The following is a 17,476-nucleotide window of genomic DNA, read 5'->3' on the forward strand; positions in this document are numbered from 1 at the left end:
GACCAACATGCAACAGCCAATCAGCTTACTGTTATTGAGCTCAATGTGACGTCATCGCAGAGCATGCAGAGGTTCGCTTTGGGTGAATAATTTTGAGACTCGATTGTTTGCGCAGCGCCGCGTTTCATTTGAGTTGAATATGAAAGACTTTGAAGAGATTTTGTCTGAAACGGGTACGACTGTACAGACACCTTTATGATCCGTCCACGCGTGATTATAGGGAGAACCAGATGATCAATAATTCTTAGCTAGAAAAAAGTTTGGAAAAACCTGAGGGATGAGTTTGTTAAAGCCAAAATAGGTCATGGCAAAAGTGACCCAGATACACGATTACAGAATATGCTTTTCCACCATTCATAGGTTTTACACTGATTTATATATTACAGTTTTGAATTTAAAATTTAAATTTAAAATTTTGAAATTCAGGATTTAAATTTGAATTTTTTTAATAGTTGCAAACTATAAATAAGGAACAAATTATTTCTTTGATATTTGGAAAAAAAAGATTTGAACCTGTCAGTTTACATTATACTGAGGGACCATTGTTGCCTTTTTAGCTTATAAGCAGAGGACAGAAACTAGCCAGACAGTAATGTGTGAACTGTTGGGCTAAATAAAATTAAAGTTTTTAGTAAGTGTATTTTTCTTTGCTTTTGTTCTTTCCATAATAAAAAATTTTATAGTAACATTTTACTCCCTTATTAAATTAGAGCCACTCTTTGCTGTGCATAAATCATCTCTCAGCTCACAGACGCTCCTGTGCTGAAGCGGCAGATATTCTGTGTTCGTCTGGATGGATTATTGACCTTTTACAGCATTACATCTTCTATAATTGAAGCTAAAGAAACTGAATCTCAGCACAATCAGAGATGAAGACGCTGGACCTGATGTAAGATTGAGGATATTCAGGCATTCCTCTTATCAGACGTGAAATTATTAAACCTTTATTATTTCAAGAACAATTTTTATTTTCAAACATTGTAATACAGGTTAAGACAACACTTTTATTTAAACTAAATAATTCATTCATTCATTTTCCTTCGGCTTAGTCCTTTTATTCATCAGGGGTCGCCACAGCGAAATGAACCACCAACTATTCCAGCATATGTTTTACACAGCAGATGCTCTTCTAGCTGCAAGCCAGTACTGAGAAACACCCATACACACTCATTCACACACACACACACACACACACACACACACACACACACACACACACACACACACACAGAGACACACACACACACACTCATACACTACGGCCAATTTAGTTGATCAATTCCCCCTATAGCACATGTGTTTGGACTGTGGGGGAAACGGGAGCACCTGGGGGAAACCCACACCAACACGGGGAGAACATGCAAACGCCAAATGTGACCCAGCCGGGACTCGAACCAGCGACCTTCTTGCTGTGAGGCCGCAGTGCTAACCACTGAGCCAAAATGCTGCCCAAACTAAATCACTTATTGAAGGTGGCTTTTAATGCTTGATTGCATCTGCACTATTGTCGTGTATACTTTTATATTATTCCTCTTGTTGTTTTATTGCTCTTGTTTTATTGTACGGTGTCCTTGAGTTGCCAGTAAGGTGCCTTTTAAATAAAAGGTATTATTACTGTTTCTCACAGGCTCCCGTGAAGCGAAAGTTTGAGTTCAGTAAAGAGCGTCTGGAAGCTTCCGGTCCACCAGCCAAGAAGCCCAGTTCATCTGCATCTGCCGAAACCACACCGAAAGCCAAAGCAAGATCCAGCATGGGCACCAGTCCCAGCAGCAGAGGTACAAATGAAGTGCTATCAAATACTTTAGCATTAATAAATTCGTTATTTTATACAGTTGATATCAGAATTATTCGCCCTCCTGTTTATTTTTCCCACAATTTCTGTTCAGTGTAGAGAAGATTATTTCAGCACATTTCTAATCATAATAGTTTTAATAACTCATCTCTAATAACTGATTTATTTTCTCTTTGTCATGATGACAGTAAATAATATTAGACTAGATATTCTTCAAGACACTTCCATACAGCTTAAAGTGACATTTAAAGGCTTCACTAGGGTAATTAGGGTAAAGTTAGGGTAATTAGGCAAGTTATTGTTTAACAGTGTATTGTTCTGTTGACGATCCAAAACAAATATAGCTTAAGGGTGCTAATAAACCTTAAAATGGGTTTAAAACAAATAAAAACTGCTTTTATTTTAGCCATAATAAAACAAATCAGACTTCCTCCAGAAGAAAAAATATTATCAGACATACTGTGAAAGTTTCCTTGCTCTGTTGAACATCATTTGGGGAAAAAAAAAAGATTAAAAGGGGGGTCTAATAATTTTGACTGCAACTGTATGCTGTGATGACTGAAATAGCTCTATTTAGACTGAATCCATTAATTTAGACTGATTCAGATAGTCTTTTTATGCCTTACATCTGCATGAGATATGATTAACTACAAGCATACATAAATTCAAAGATAAAGGTCCCTATCATACACCCGGCGCAATGTGGCACAAGTTGGCGGAACAAAGTCGGTCTATTGTCTGGCGCAAAGTGCGCCTGGCTTACACACTACAAACAAGATCCAATATGCAAATATCTTTACATATGAAAAAGATATAATATCTTAAAGATATATATAATAAGGATATATATAAGATATAAATATAAATTATTAAAATATTACAAAACATATTAATTTCTAGCCTACTTGAATTTAAAAACCACTGCCTTCATACTTTCTTCATCTCGGGAGGCTTTTTCAGTTCATTCAATTTGCTTTTGTATAATGTTATTATTATTAGCAGTATTATTTATTATAACCATATTTATATTTGTTTTATTAAAAACAAGCTCAGATTTGTCCACCTGCAGGTTTTAGACCATATAGGGCATGGCAGGTGTATTTGGAATTTTGAGCACACTTCATTATTATTGTTCATTTATTCGTTTGCTGGAAATTAGAACTGAATTTAGAAATAGTTTTGAAACAAATCTTTGCGCTTAACAAACGCAATTAATTATTTATAGGCTAATTGATGTCTGTGAGGTAAGGTTTCCCTATCCACGAGAGCAAAAGCGAAAGTGAACTTACTTTATGTCATGTTAATAGCAATGCGCTTATGGCGCGACGCAGCTGGCTCTTAAAGGGAATGGGAGATGAGACTCTGATTGGTTTATTCTCAAAACACACCTATAACTCATTAAGAAAATAAACTCAACCCTTTTAGACCATGCACCACGGCGCAAAGCGTATTTTTCCGTCTTTAAGTTAGCAAAAATGCGTTCTGACACGCCCTGAAAGCGCCCTGCGTTTTGCGATCTGTGAATGGATCGTCAAAATAGAGCCCAAAATGTTCGGATACAGAAACTAAAAAATTCTAATTTAAAAAGACCTCGGATGCGTCCGAAACCGCCTACTACTCAGTAGGTACTGCATTTGAATTTAAACGTACTACTAGACCATTAGAAAAGTGCGTTCTATACAGTATGAATGTGAAAAGTATGAATGGAATTCGGACGTACTACATCTGCCGTTTTGTCATGGTCACGTGACATACCTGCGTCAATTGCGTGGCTTCACTCCCATTCATAAATTCCCTCGCGGGGCATCTTGGGATAGCGCAGCATGCATGGGATACGCACTCTAGAATCTCGCCGGAAGTAGTAAGTCATCCGGGTACTTCTCGCATACTGATTTTCGAATTGTATGAATTCGGACATACTACTCTGCTCGCATACTGATTTTAGCGTACTATATAGTATGGAAGTTTGGTTTCGGACACAGCCATGGTCTTCATTGTATAAATCATTCAAAACTATTTATTTTTATTAAGGTTACAAACTGTGAAATGTTTTTGTGTCTAAATACTTTAAACTCCTGAAGTTCTCACACAGTCAAAAAGATAATAAACATTCGGTCTAATATGGTTATCTAGGCCTGTCACAATAATCAATATACTGTATGGACTGATCGCACAACACAGGGACATGATCTTAATCAGTTTTGGTGATGCGATATACAATTGAAGACAGAATTATTAGCCCCTCTGAATTATTAGACCGCTTGTTTATTTTTTTCCCAATTTCAGTTTAACGGAGAGCAGATGTTTTCAACGCATTTACAAACGTAAGTTTTAATAACTCATCTCTAATAACTGGTTTATTTTCTCTTTGTCATGATGACAGTAAATAATATTAGACTAGATATTCTTCAAGACTCTTCTATACAGCTTAAAGTGGCATTTAAAGGCTTCACTAGGGTAATTAGGGTAAAGTTAGGGTGATTAGGCAAGTCATTGTATAACAGTGGTTTGTTCTGGAGACAATCCAAAACTAATATTGCCTAAGGGTGCTAATGAACCTTAAAAGGGGTTTAAAACAATTAAAAACTGCTTTTATTTTAGCTGAAATAAAACAAATAAGACTTTCTCCAGAAGAACAAATATTATAGGAAATACTGTGAAAGTTTCCTTGCTCTGTTGAACATGAATATTTAAAAAAAAAAATGATTCTGACGTCAACTGCACATCAACATGAGAACATTTTTGGAGAACCATCTCTGTACTGTTTCCATTGTAAAAGCATTGCTCTTGCATATTTTTCTTCAGCTTCTCCAGCACAGAAGTCATCAGATAAGCGAGAGAGTCCTAAAACTAAGCCAGAGTCCAAACCTAAACCCAAACCCAAGCCCAAGTCTTCAGAGTCCGTGCCTTTTAACCGGATCCTGGAGGGAGTGGTGTTTGTGCTGAGCGGCTTCCAGAACCCTTTTCGTGCGGATCTGCGGGATAAAGCGCTGGCTCTGGGTGCTCGATACCGGCCCGACTGGACTCCCGACGCCACACATCTCATGTAAGAGATCTGTCTGAGCTGCTGTTTACTGAAGTTTTGCTTTATGGTCTCTTGTGACGCGAGAGGAGTGTTTCTACAGGTGGTTTGTCAAGTCCACTCAGAAAATTAGCATTATTTTTATAGAGATTCTTTCAGTTTTCTTCAGCTTAGTCCCTTTATTCATCAGGGGTTGCCACAGTGGAATGAACTGCCAACTTATCCAGCACATGTTTTAAAAAGCAGATACTCTTCCAGCTGCAACCCATTAGTTGGAAACACCTATAAACACTTATTCACACTCACACACACACACACACACACACACACACACACTCATACACTATGGCCAATTTAGTTCATCAATTCCCCTATAGCGCATGTGTTTGGACTGTGGTGGAAACCGGAGAACCCGGTGGAAACCCACGCCAACACTGGGATAAAATGCAAACTCCACACACAATGCCAACTGACCCAGCTGGGACTCGAACTAGCGACCTTCTTGCTGTGAGGCCACAGTGCTACCCACTGAGCCACCATACCGCCCTATTATATAGATATGGGGTGATACTATTAGTTTGCTACGTAGGAATGATGTGCAGAAGAAAGCCCCGCCCCTACTCAATATTCAGTTTCAGTTGAAAGTTCATCAACATAAGAAATAAGTCTCTTAAAGGGCACATAGTTTATCTATTTTTTATGATTTAATATTAATATTCTGGTTGTTCTGAGTGTGCCAGTTTAGGTTCAGTTCAACACACAGTTCAGATGTTTTTATTATAATTGGTTAAGTGTCGTGTTGGGGGCGTGTACACAGCTCGTTGTTTTTGGGGTGTGTTGCTTCACAGTTTCGGTTTCCCGCTCAACTTAACAAGGGGGCGGAGCCAAAAGCTCCCACGTTCTGTGTTTACAACAGACAGGCTGTCAGACAGAGAGAGAGAAGCTAAGCTAAGCTAGGATGAGCATTCAGGCGTACATGTACAACTCTGGACACAGACCAAGCAGAGAGTACAAAATCATTTGTGTTTTTGTATAATCTCTAAGTGCTGAGCTTGTACACCGAGACTAATAACCACACACACGCACTGAATTAACTTTGACTGAGGCACTGAATGCGCCGTGACATGGCACAACAGACACTCAGTGAAACATGAAGCGTCCCGAATCGTCGCGACACGCATTCCAGAACTCCAAACACAAGCCTCCACCAGGGCAAACACAAAAGCGCTGCGGGCTCCGCGACAGCACCGCCGAGCCACTGACCCGAACCACGTGCACCCCGACAGAAACCCACAGCCAGAACTCCGAAATGCACGGCGCCACGCCATGCACTAGGTACAAGCAATAATTCTGATTAAAGCGATAATGTGGAGAATATTGATCTTGGGTTGAGCCCAATGAGCTTTTCATCAAAAAAATAGAGCAAGGGTGTTCCTTTAGTGATATCGCTTTGACTTGCACGCTGAAAATGGCGGACATGCAACAAGAAACTGAGGATATGATCGTGACGCGAAGCTGTCAATCAATATTGGTGGGCGGGGGGGACAGCTGGTAACACTTTATAATAAGTACACACTATAAATCATTTATTAAGCGTTAGCAAACAGTGAATTCATTATCTGTTAAGCATTAACTCTACATTAATAAACGTTAGTAAGCAGTTTATAACTGCAGCTACAAATGCTCTATTCTTGACTTATAAGCACCTATATAATGTGCTTAATGATTGTATTTTCATACTCTGTTAATGATTTATTTTTCATTACTAAATTAAGTATCGAATTATTTACAAACTGTTTGTATTTAAGAGTAGTTGAGGGTTTTTAGGATCATTCAGAATGAGATAGTAAATGATTAATAAAATAATGAAATCAACATCTATATGTCTTATTATTCAGGCTTATACTGATAGTTAACTAATATGTTAATAAATGCTTCATTAACTCAACTTCATGCAGTTTTGTGACCTAATCTAAAGTGAGGACTATTTATGCTTTATAAATCCCTTATAAATGACAAATAAAGGCTCAGTTAAATTCTAAACAGGAAAAAAAAATACATTATTCATTTCTCTTCATTTAAAGATACACAAATGAAACTGCACTTCAAATGAAAAATAAAGCTTTGCAACCTGATCTAACATTACATCTTATTATATTGTTAAATTATTATATAGGTCGCTCCTGTTATTTAGCAATGTTTAAACTTTACAGTAATTTGACTTTTTAGAAAGATTGCACAGATTATCATTCATTTGATTCTGAGCCTTTATTTGTCATTTATAAGGGATTTATTAAGCATGAATAGTCCTCACTTTAGATTACGTCACAAAACTGCATGAAGTTGAGTTAATAAAGCATTTACTAACATATTAGTTAACTATTAGTAAAAACCTGAATAATAAGACATATAAATGTTGATTTCATTAGTTTATTATTAATCATTTACTATCTCATTCTGAATGATCCTAAAAACCCTCAACTACTCTTAAATACAAACGGTTTGTAAATAATTCGATACTTAATTTACCAATGAAAAACAAATCATTAACAGAGTATGAAAATACAATTATTAAGCACATTATATAGGTGCTTATAAGTCAAGACTAGAGCATTTGTAGCTGCAGTTATAAACTGCTTACTAACACTTATCAATGTAGATTTAATGCTTAACAGATAATGAATTCACTGTTTGCTAACGCTTAATAAATGATTTATAGTGTGTAGTTATTATAAAGTGTTACCGGACAGCTCTCCCTCGTAAAGTTGCGGTTGGTCTGAAAACTGTTGGTCCACCGTTTTTATGTTGTTAAATTGAAAAGAAAAGGACTGTGTGTGTTTATATCACCCTAATATGACGGTCTATACACTATACTTGCACACATGTCTGCCCAAACAGCTTGAAAAGTAGATTTTTCACCATAGGTGCCCTTTAATAACCTTAATGGGTCATGCAGGATTTAAAAAGCATGAGAAAACTCAAGTTTTCCTGTTTGTCTACATCATTGTCCTGTATCAGACATAGTTTGCGTTGCTTTCAGCCTATTAGAGTCTCTCTGAGCGTTTGTGTTTGTTTCTCCTCAGCTGTGCGTTTGCAAACACACCCAAGTACAGTCAGGTGAAGGCAGCCGGAGGAATCATCGTCAGGAAGGAGTGGGTGATGGACTGCCATAAGAACAAGCAGAAGATCTCCTGCAAACGGTGAGAGCAGCTCTTTGTCAGGGTGTCCGTGGAGTCTTAAAGTATTAAAAGTTGATCAATAGAATTAGAGAGATTTAAGGCCCTTAAAAGGTATAAAAAAAGTCTTAAATGCCATTTTTCATGAAATCGATAAAGTCCTGTTAGAAAATGTCACAGTTCTCTATAACGCAGAAGAACGGCTAACTAAAAACTACAAATGAATCTAGGTCTACATTAATAAATGCTGCAATAGTAGGTGAATGACTGCTTCAGACATTTTTAAATGTAGTTATAATCATAATACGGGCTGAATGTACAAAGCACAATGGGTTTTTTCTGACAGTTTGCAGAAATGAATACAATAAAACTGAATTACAGCCATACAGTGCAGGATCCTCAGGGACGCAGACTACAGTGCAACACAGATCGATCTGTGCCTGCTCTAATATAACAAAGGTATTGAGTTGAGATTTGCCATCAACTCATGCAGATGCTGCACTGATTTTGCAGATGCTCATTAATAAATGGTCAAATATGAGCATAAAAATATAATAATAATACATTTAATCCTATATATGCATATTTGTCATTCTAATGGTGTTAACCACTATATTTTGCTAAATATATTATAAATATATGTACATGTATTAGGCTTGGGCGGTATCCAAATTTTGATACCGTCAAACCGCCTCCATATTTTACCCCGGTATCCGGTATTACCGGCGTAATAAAAAAAAATTATGACGTAAGGCTCAGACAGCGTCACCAAACTGTTGGCTTAAGCCTAAACCATTCAGAAACTGAATACATTCAGTACATTCATACATTCATACTATGCGACCTTAGGCTCGCAGAGAGAGAGAGAGAGAGAGAGAGAGAGAGAGAGAGCGCGCAAAGCGACACACAGCACCTCTCTCTCTCTCTTTTACACATACACATACACACATACACACACACACACACACATCTCTCCCGCGATTTATTCAGAAATTTACTCCCACACTGTAAGAAATCTGGCCGGCTCCCGCGGTACTGCAGCGGGAATGCAGAGCTGTAATCGGGCAATAAAAATTATACCTGATAGGTCCCGAGTCCGACAGGTACATTTTGATTGACAGCTTTATACAGCCCAAACCCGTTCACAGCCTACATTAAAATGTGCTCATGCACACCGCTCTAATGCATTTTTTTCAAGAATGAGTCATTTATATGTTTTAACATCATTTATTCGTAACAAGCGTAGACTATAGGCCACTTGAAAGTTGGAACAAAGAAATAAAATAAGTCCTACAGCTGTAACATCGTAACATCTCAGCACTCTATAGGTCTAGGTACATGCACTTAGCCTTTAAATTAGCCTACACACCAATGAAAAGTAATCTTGCTTAACAAATCAAATTAAAATAAACTCTAAATGATGACGGGTATTTTGGCAATAACGAAATTAAGATAAAGGCTCTGCAAGATGTGTTTCTCCACTTCTCTTCACAATCTGGCATTAGGGCGGCGGTGAAGCTGAATAATAAAAGAATAATGCCACCATTAGCCTGTATACTCTGTCTACATTATGATTATATGGTTTAATTAATATTTATTTATAATTTAAAAACCCTTTACTCAACAAGATTAGGCTACGTGTGTTTGTGGAGGAACATTATTAAATCCACTGGCTTTAGCGCAGTCTCTCACTCATGGTGCGTCCAGCAGCTGAACACCCTTTCCTGCTGCTACAGGTCGGGATGCAGAGTTCTGATCCGGCTGATTTTGCAAGTTTTGGGTAGGATTGTTTGTTCATCTTCTACCAGTCAGGAACATGCATTTAATTTGCCATGACAGCAGTTTCACTTTAGCGAATGGCCTCTTCTTTTTACCTGTCAGCTTGCGGTTTAGGGCTCTACCGTAATACGCAGTGTATGAGCGACCGAGAAGCTCCTTCTGAGCTAGTGACTGACTTGACCGCCGTCAAAATTCTCTTTTTTTACTACTTCTTCATAGTTTGTTTCACCTTTGCAGGGATGGATTTTAATGCAGGGATTTGGATTTTTTCGGGTCTCGCCGGGTTCGGGCAAAGATCTTTAGCTCTAATGCAGACCTCTAGTTCATATTAACCACGTCTCCCTTCTGTTCAGTCGAAACTGCCAAACTGCAGGACACTTAAGCGCGACTCGTCACGTCACGTCACCTCTCCCCCTCCCTCTCCCCCTTCTCTCCCTCCCTCTCCCCCTTCCTTTCCCTCTCTCCTCCACACTGTCCCGTGATGACAACCACACATACGTTTTTGTAGGCATTAAATAAAGAATATTTAATATTTTATGACGGTATAACAGTATTGAAACTGACACCGTTGCTATTTTTAGATCCCGCGGTATACCATAATACCGTAATACCGCCCAAGCCTAACATGTATGATCAATATCCCTACTGTAGATGTATAGATATATATTGTCTGTTGTTGTTTTCTATCTAAATTTCCTAAAGATTGTGCCAAGAACTATCAGCCAATATAGATATGGCCACCGATATATTGTGCATCCCTACTATAGATGTATAGATAGATGTTTTTTTCTAGCTATATTTCTTGAAGATATTCACCTGCTTGTGTGATTGATTGATCGATAGCATTGATTGATAGCATTTATCAGCCGATATCGATATGGCTGTCAATAGATTGTGCATCTCTACTATAGATGTATAGATAAATGTTGTTTATGTTGTTGTTGTTGTTATCTAGCTATATTTCCTCAAGATATCCACCTAATTTTGTTATTGTGCCGCTAACTATAATATTAAAAATGGTATTTATCGGCTGATATTGATATAGCCGCTGATATATCATGCTTCTCTATTATAGATGTTTATGTTGTTGTTTTCTAGCTATATTTCCTCAAGATATCCACCTAATTTTGTTATTGTGCCGCTAACTATAATATTAAAAATGGTATTTATCGGCTGATATTGATATAGCCGCTGATATATCATGCTTCTCTATTATAGATGTTTATGTTGTTGTTTTCTAGCTATATTTCCTCATGATATCGACCTAATGTTGTAATTGTACTGATAACAGTAATATTAAAAATAGCATTTATCGGCCGATATCGATATGGCCCCCGATATATTGTGCATACCTACTATAGATGTGTATTGATAGATGTTGTATGTTTTCTGTGTTTTCTAGCTATATTTCCTGAAGATATCTACCTTATTCTGTTATTGTACCGATAACTGTAATATGAAAATAGTATTTATCGGCAGATATTGATATAGCCGCTGATATATCATGCTTCCCTACTACAGATGTATATGTAGATGTTTATGTTGTTGTTTTCTAGCTAAATTTCCTGTAGATATCTACCCAATTCTGTTATAGTACCAATAACAGTAATATTAAAAATAGCATTTATCGGCTGATATCGATATTGCCGCCGATATATTGTGCATCCCTACTATAGATATATGTTTGTTGTTGTTTTCTAGCTATATTTCTGAAATATATATTGACTTTTGTTATTGTACCAATAACTTTAATATTAAAAATAAAAATGATTGACTATCAATATGGCAACTGATTTATCATGTGTTCCTATTACAGGTGTATAGATAGATTTTGTTTATGTTGTTGTTTTCTAGCTATATTTCCTAAAGATAGCAACCTAATTTTGTTATTGTACTGATAATGATAATATTAAATAGATTTTATCGGCCGATATTGACATAGCCGCCGATATATTGTGCATCCCTACTATAGATATATAGATAGATGTTGTTTATGTTGTTGTTTTCTTGGTATATTTCCTGTCTGCAGTGATCATTATAACAGATCTGCTTGATAAAAAGCCTGCATTAAGCTCAGTGTTTGTTTATCAGTGGTCTGGTTTGCTCGGGTTTGTTGCTGTGGATTTGTTTGTGTGCTTCTGGATCTCCATTGTGTTTGCTTCGAGTGCCACCTCAGATTATGTATTCTGTATTTAAAAGCTCCATCTGCTATGGGTAATTAAAGCAGACCCTTCCTTTGAAGATGAGGAGGGTGAATCTGTCCGTGCATGTGTACGTCACTCTACACACACACACACACACACACACGCTAATCGACTCTGTTGTGTATCCTGATGGGACCATGATGTGAAGTGTCCATCCAAGCTTATTTATCTGCTATTTTTAAAAATGGCTGTGGAAAGAAATGATAATTGTAATTAATGTTTAGGCTGGATGTTAATGTTAGGATTGAGACAGTTACAGACCGGTTGGATTTGGAGCTGATATAAATTTGGGAGTCATCAGCATAAAAGTGGTGTCCTAGTCCATACTTGCTGATGATTTGCCACAGTGGAAGTATATAAATGCTAAAAAGTATGGAACCTAAGACCGACCCCTGAGGCACACCATGGCAGACCTGTCCAATTTCAGATTATTTCAGATATCAGATTATTATACATGCATGTCTACTAAATGAAAATGATCCAAAAAAATAAGATTTAAACCAGTTAGGTACAGTGCCAGTGATAAAAAGCCATTTCTCCAGCCTGTTTAACAATAAAGGGTGACATACTGTCTAGGGCAGATTTAGGGATTTTGGGGCCTTCCAGTCATGGGGCCCAAAAGTTCTAAAATGCACCTTTTGTTCTTTAAATTTTGTGTTGTTTTGCTGTTTTTTTTCTTTTAATAATAATAATAATAATTAAATAAAAATCTTCTTAATAATAACATATAAAGCTTTTTGTAAAACATATTAAACAATTTGTTTTTCTTAAAAGGAATTCACAACTAAAAATAATAAATGAACAATTTTGTTTTTAAAACTAAATCTTTACTGATTTAACTGCTGGACTGGTCCATGATTTAAGGTGGGGACAAATTTTGTTCAAATAAAATATTTTAGACCCTCATCGTACAAAATATGCTAGAAAACAATGATATATATATAATTTATAGGTTTAATTTATACGTCTAGGTATTTGTTAGGAGGCCCCCTGTTTTCCAGGGGCCCTAAGCGGCCGCTTACCTTGCTGCTTATTTCCTAAATCCGCTCCCGTGTCAAATGCTGCAATGAGATCTATTAAGAACACGATATACCAAGTAGACCAAGACTAAGCAGAAGCTTCAGAGTCAGCAGAGACAAGCAGGTCATTAATGACATGAACCAAGGCTGTCTCTGTGCTGTTTCCCTTTCTGAATCCTGACTGGTAAAGTCCATATAGCTATTTATGTGGATTTTTTGTGTGTGTTTTTCCTACACGATTTAAAGAAATTTTTAGCAGTAGTTAGTCATGCACTATTATAGATTTAGGCTGTACAATTATAGTCTGAGGAATAAATACGGTTTCATGGTTATCACCATTATTATGCATTCATTAATTAAACACTCCTTTCATTTTAAAGTGTTATTTATTGCTGCTTAGTAACCAAATAATACAGCCCGAAATCATAATAAACACAAACAATAGTTCATTTCCCTTTGGACTTAATCATAAGTAATAATTTTACTCTGAAAATAAAGAGAACAATAAATAAATAAATAAAAAATAAGAAGAAATAAAATAATATTTTGTCTTATGTCAATCTAAGCTACATATTAACTAAGTATTTCCTTTTTAAAGAGAACAAATGTAGTCAAAGGCTGCTGAAACTCTATGACTGACTTCAGCTGTATATGTAATGTTCCCATGCGGTGTCAGCAGTACTCAGTCCGCTGTTTTCCAGGTATCTGATGGATGGAGCTGAATCCAGTTCAGAGAGTGAAGCGGAACAAGACGAGAGTGAGGAGGAAACTCCGAAAGCGGTAATAATTCATGTATTTTAGTCATCATCTTATGTGTTCCTCTTTCGGTTATGGTCTTGATAACCTTGATGCTGCATGCTGTTGCCATGGAGACTTTCTTCTGAGATTCGTTGACTTCCTGACACGCATCAATGGCTCATCGGCGGCGATAATGCGAAACCGATTTTATTAAGTGCCGTTTCTGTCATGCTTTCCTAGAAAACACCAGAAAAGAAGCCAGTGACTCCTAAAAAGCAGCAGCCGGTTGAGGAGGAAGAGGAGGAGGAGGAGGAGTATGGAGGCTCGACGGATGAAGAAGGCCCAGGTAAAGACATGACTACAGGAAGAGTCAATCAGCACTGTTTGGTCTAGAGCAGGGGTGTCCAAACTCAAGGAGGGCCGGTGTCTTCAACTTGCCTCAACACACCTGCCCGGAAGTTTCTAGTATATCTAGTAAGTGCTTGATTAGCTGGGTCAGATATGTTTGATTAGAGTTGGAGCTAAACTCTCCTGGACACCGGCCCTCCAGGACTGAGTTTGGACACCCCTGATCTAGAGAGATGTGTTTAGTTGCTGAATTAGACCAAGATTGTGTTCAACTTATAAAAGTGGGAACAGAAGAAATGGATTTACAGTTCATATTCTTGCATGTTCTTGCAATGCTGGATTAAGATCTTCTAGGGCAGGGGTCACCAACCTCGGTCCTGGAGGGCCGGTGTCCCTGCAGGGTTTAGCTCCAACTTGCCTCAACACACCTGCCTGGATGTTTCAAGTATACCTAGTAAGAGCTTGATTAGCTTGTTCAGGTGTGTTTGATTAGGGTTGGAGCTAAAATCTGCAGGACACCGGCCCTCCAGAAACAAGTTTGGTGACCCCTGCTCTAGGGGGTTGAATCGAGATCGCCATCTTTTTGTTTAAATATGCAGCTCTTAATGCTGTCAATCGATTAAAAATGAACTAATTAATCACATTTTTTTTTATTAACTGTGACTAATCACCTATACAAGACTGAAACTTGTAATTTTGTCTATTCAAATGTAAAATTAATGTAAACGCAAGACAAAAACTATTTAAATTCAAAATATAATTGTTTAATAGAATTTTTGTTTAACTTGTAACACAGATTTCTTCATGTTAACAACAAACCCACAATAAACTATCAAGATCCTGGCTTAACAGCCTTATTTATTACAGAAATAAAAACACAGGCATGTTAATGTCATCTGAATTTCAAAACAATCAATGCCATTAAAGAAAAAAATGATTTCCATGTTGGATTCTAAGTGGACTGCAAAAAACAATGTGGACCTTTTCTTTTGAATGATGTGAGCTGAGAGTGCAACGTAATCTCACAGCAATTCGTAACTTTTTGATTTAGTGGCTAAGGACAACAACATTTAGGCAGGTTTGTTACTGGTAGGTTTGTCGCGCGGGCACACACACAGACACAAACACAAACACACACAATGCACGCAGGACAGGGTAGCCGGAGTGACTCCCTTCAGATTCGTGTTCATCAAATTTGCTTAAACTAAGCGTTCTAAAGTATGGCTGTATTTCACAAGGATTCTGACACAACAACGTGAAGCAGATGCTTTACAAAGTTTCGTTTAAGGGGAAAACGCATCAAACCTAATGAAACATTGGAGGGCGCATGCTGAAAGGCAGAGGAATGCGCTGTCTTTGACAACTCACGACTTCATCTGGCACTTTCACTGATACATTTACATGGACACCAATACTCCAATTTTAATATGATTAAGGTAATACTCTTATTAAGAGTCGACCATGTAAGCAGCAATTTTTTATACTTTTTTTTAATTGACTTAAAAGACCACCGAGTCACGAAAGGCTGAGGTTTTTCTTTCCGTTCGCCATGCGGTATCAAATTCCATAAAAACAGAAGTCGAAAGCTGGAACGCTGGAGAGCCTGGTGATGCCATATTATTTGTTTTATAAGTGCTTCCTTGGTCTTAGCCATATTTCTTTGCATGTTTACCACACGTTGGCCACAACAGGAAAATAAACCTGCAATTGCTTAAATTTCTTTATAACGTGTTAAATATTTCAAATGAATCGCATGCATTATATATATATATATATTAGTGATGCCACACGGTTCTCAATATAATATTGAACTATACGGTACAACCTCCACGGTTCAATACGCGCTTGTGAATTATGTTTTTCTCGGTTTTGCGTTTAAATAATTTATGTGCATTTTATATCTCCCCGAATTGACTGTGTGTGCCTCTAAGTCCATGAGCTTAGATGAGGAAACTCCTCCCCGCGAGTAAATATCCAATCACTACGCTCTAAAGTTAGGGGTGCTTGACCATCACTCCACACTTTAACATGGCGAGCGGCGGTGAAGTGAGGCTGAGGCAACAGTACAAGGAAGTGCCGGTGAAGTGAGACAACAGTACGAGGAAGCGGCGGTGAAGTGAGACAACAGTACGAGGAAGCGGCGGTGTCTTTCAAATCTGCAGTGAGGACCAGGGCCGGCCTGTGGCATATAGGCAAATGCTAAGAGCGCTGTACATCCAGGGGGGCGCCAGAAATGAGCGCGGTTAAGTTGATTTTGTAATCGATATTCCTGACACATTCAGTGATAGACGGCAATAATTAAAAAAACTCTTACCCTAAAAATATCTAAAGTGTGCTTCCTACAAAAAGGCAAAGCAGGTTATGTTTCACAGCTGTCTTTCTCTTTTTTTCACTCGATATTATGACCACTGCTCCGTTTAAGCCCTCGTAATATGTGTTTAGCCAGGAGCTATATATATATATATATATATATATATATATATATATATATATAAATATAAGTATGAATGTAGCGGAAATACATACATATATACATAAACGACTATGGATATACTGTATATACATGATTAGTCATGATTAATCATTAAGCAGCTCTGCTAATAACCTTTTTCCTATTAAACGAGTGGCCTATGACCTTCTACATTAAGCAGATTCAGTGTAAGGTTATATATGTAAGCCGAAAAAGCCATTTAAAGACGTCACTGTGTTTCTCCGTCAATACCAATAATGTCTGTTTGGGAAGATTTATTGATGTTGCTCTCTGCGTCACCTCTTAAGAGGCCAAAGCACCCAAAGCTTGTCAAATATATGCATCCTGAAAATCGTTAACGTGTCAACCTGTTTGCCGTGGGGTCCCTTCACTTCAGCTGCATGTCGCAGGATTTTAAGAGTGCGGGTTAATGAAGTGCGTGTAAAGCAGTGCTCCAATCAATCAGGAAAATAAAAACTGGAGGGCCAGAAGAGAGCCGTGGGGCTGGAGAGGCTGGAAGTGCGGCACAGACACTCGCCCGCAGCATTCGCAGAGAGGAGACTTGGGCATGTTTCTCATTTCTATGTAAATTGAGGGAGCACAAGAGCAGACGTGAGCAAACCTCGCTGGCCTGAATGTTTTCGTGCAACTTAAAGACATTCAGAGAGAAAAATGGTGAATCGCTGTCTATGAGCATCACTGTGACTGAGGCTTTGGGTACAATGAGGATATTTGTAGAGATTTTATACTGGAGATTCAGCTTAAGACAAATTTATGTGAAATATCTGCTCTTTTACGAGTATTTCTTAACTGAGGCTTAATGGAAAGACTTTTTCATACATTTTTAACAGTATATTCAAATAGATTTAGTAACTAATTTCTCATAAAAATATCTTTGCCATGATGACATGCATAATATTTAACCAAT

At 37.6% G+C, this 17,476-nt stretch overlaps 2 protein-coding genes across 5 annotated transcripts in view; both read left to right on the forward strand.

Moving 5' to 3' along the window:
* The window catches only part of psg4 (pregnancy specific beta-1-glycoprotein 4), a 153,784-nt gene that overhangs the window by 30,304 nt on the left and 106,004 nt on the right, over positions 1–17,476 (forward strand). The window lies entirely within an intron of this gene.
* The window catches only part of xrcc1 (X-ray repair complementing 1), a 37,118-nt gene that overhangs the window by 8,201 nt on the left and 11,441 nt on the right, over positions 1–17,476 (forward strand). For 2 of the 3 annotated variants that reach the window (NM_001003988.3, XM_087285615.1), the window contains 5 exon segments: positions 1,628–1,775; positions 4,598–4,838; positions 7,898–8,014; positions 13,694–13,772; positions 13,971–14,076. In NM_001003988.3, the coding sequence (NP_001003988.3) occupies positions 1,628–1,775; positions 4,598–4,838; positions 7,898–8,014; positions 13,694–13,772; positions 13,971–14,076 (691 nt within the window). 3 annotated transcript variants of the gene reach the window in all.

This window comes from Danio rerio, chromosome 16, assembly GCF_052040795.2.
Source record: "Danio rerio strain M-AB ecotype USA chromosome 16, GRCz13ab, whole genome shotgun sequence".
NCBI lineage: Eukaryota > Metazoa > Chordata > Actinopteri > Cypriniformes > Danionidae > Danio > Danio rerio.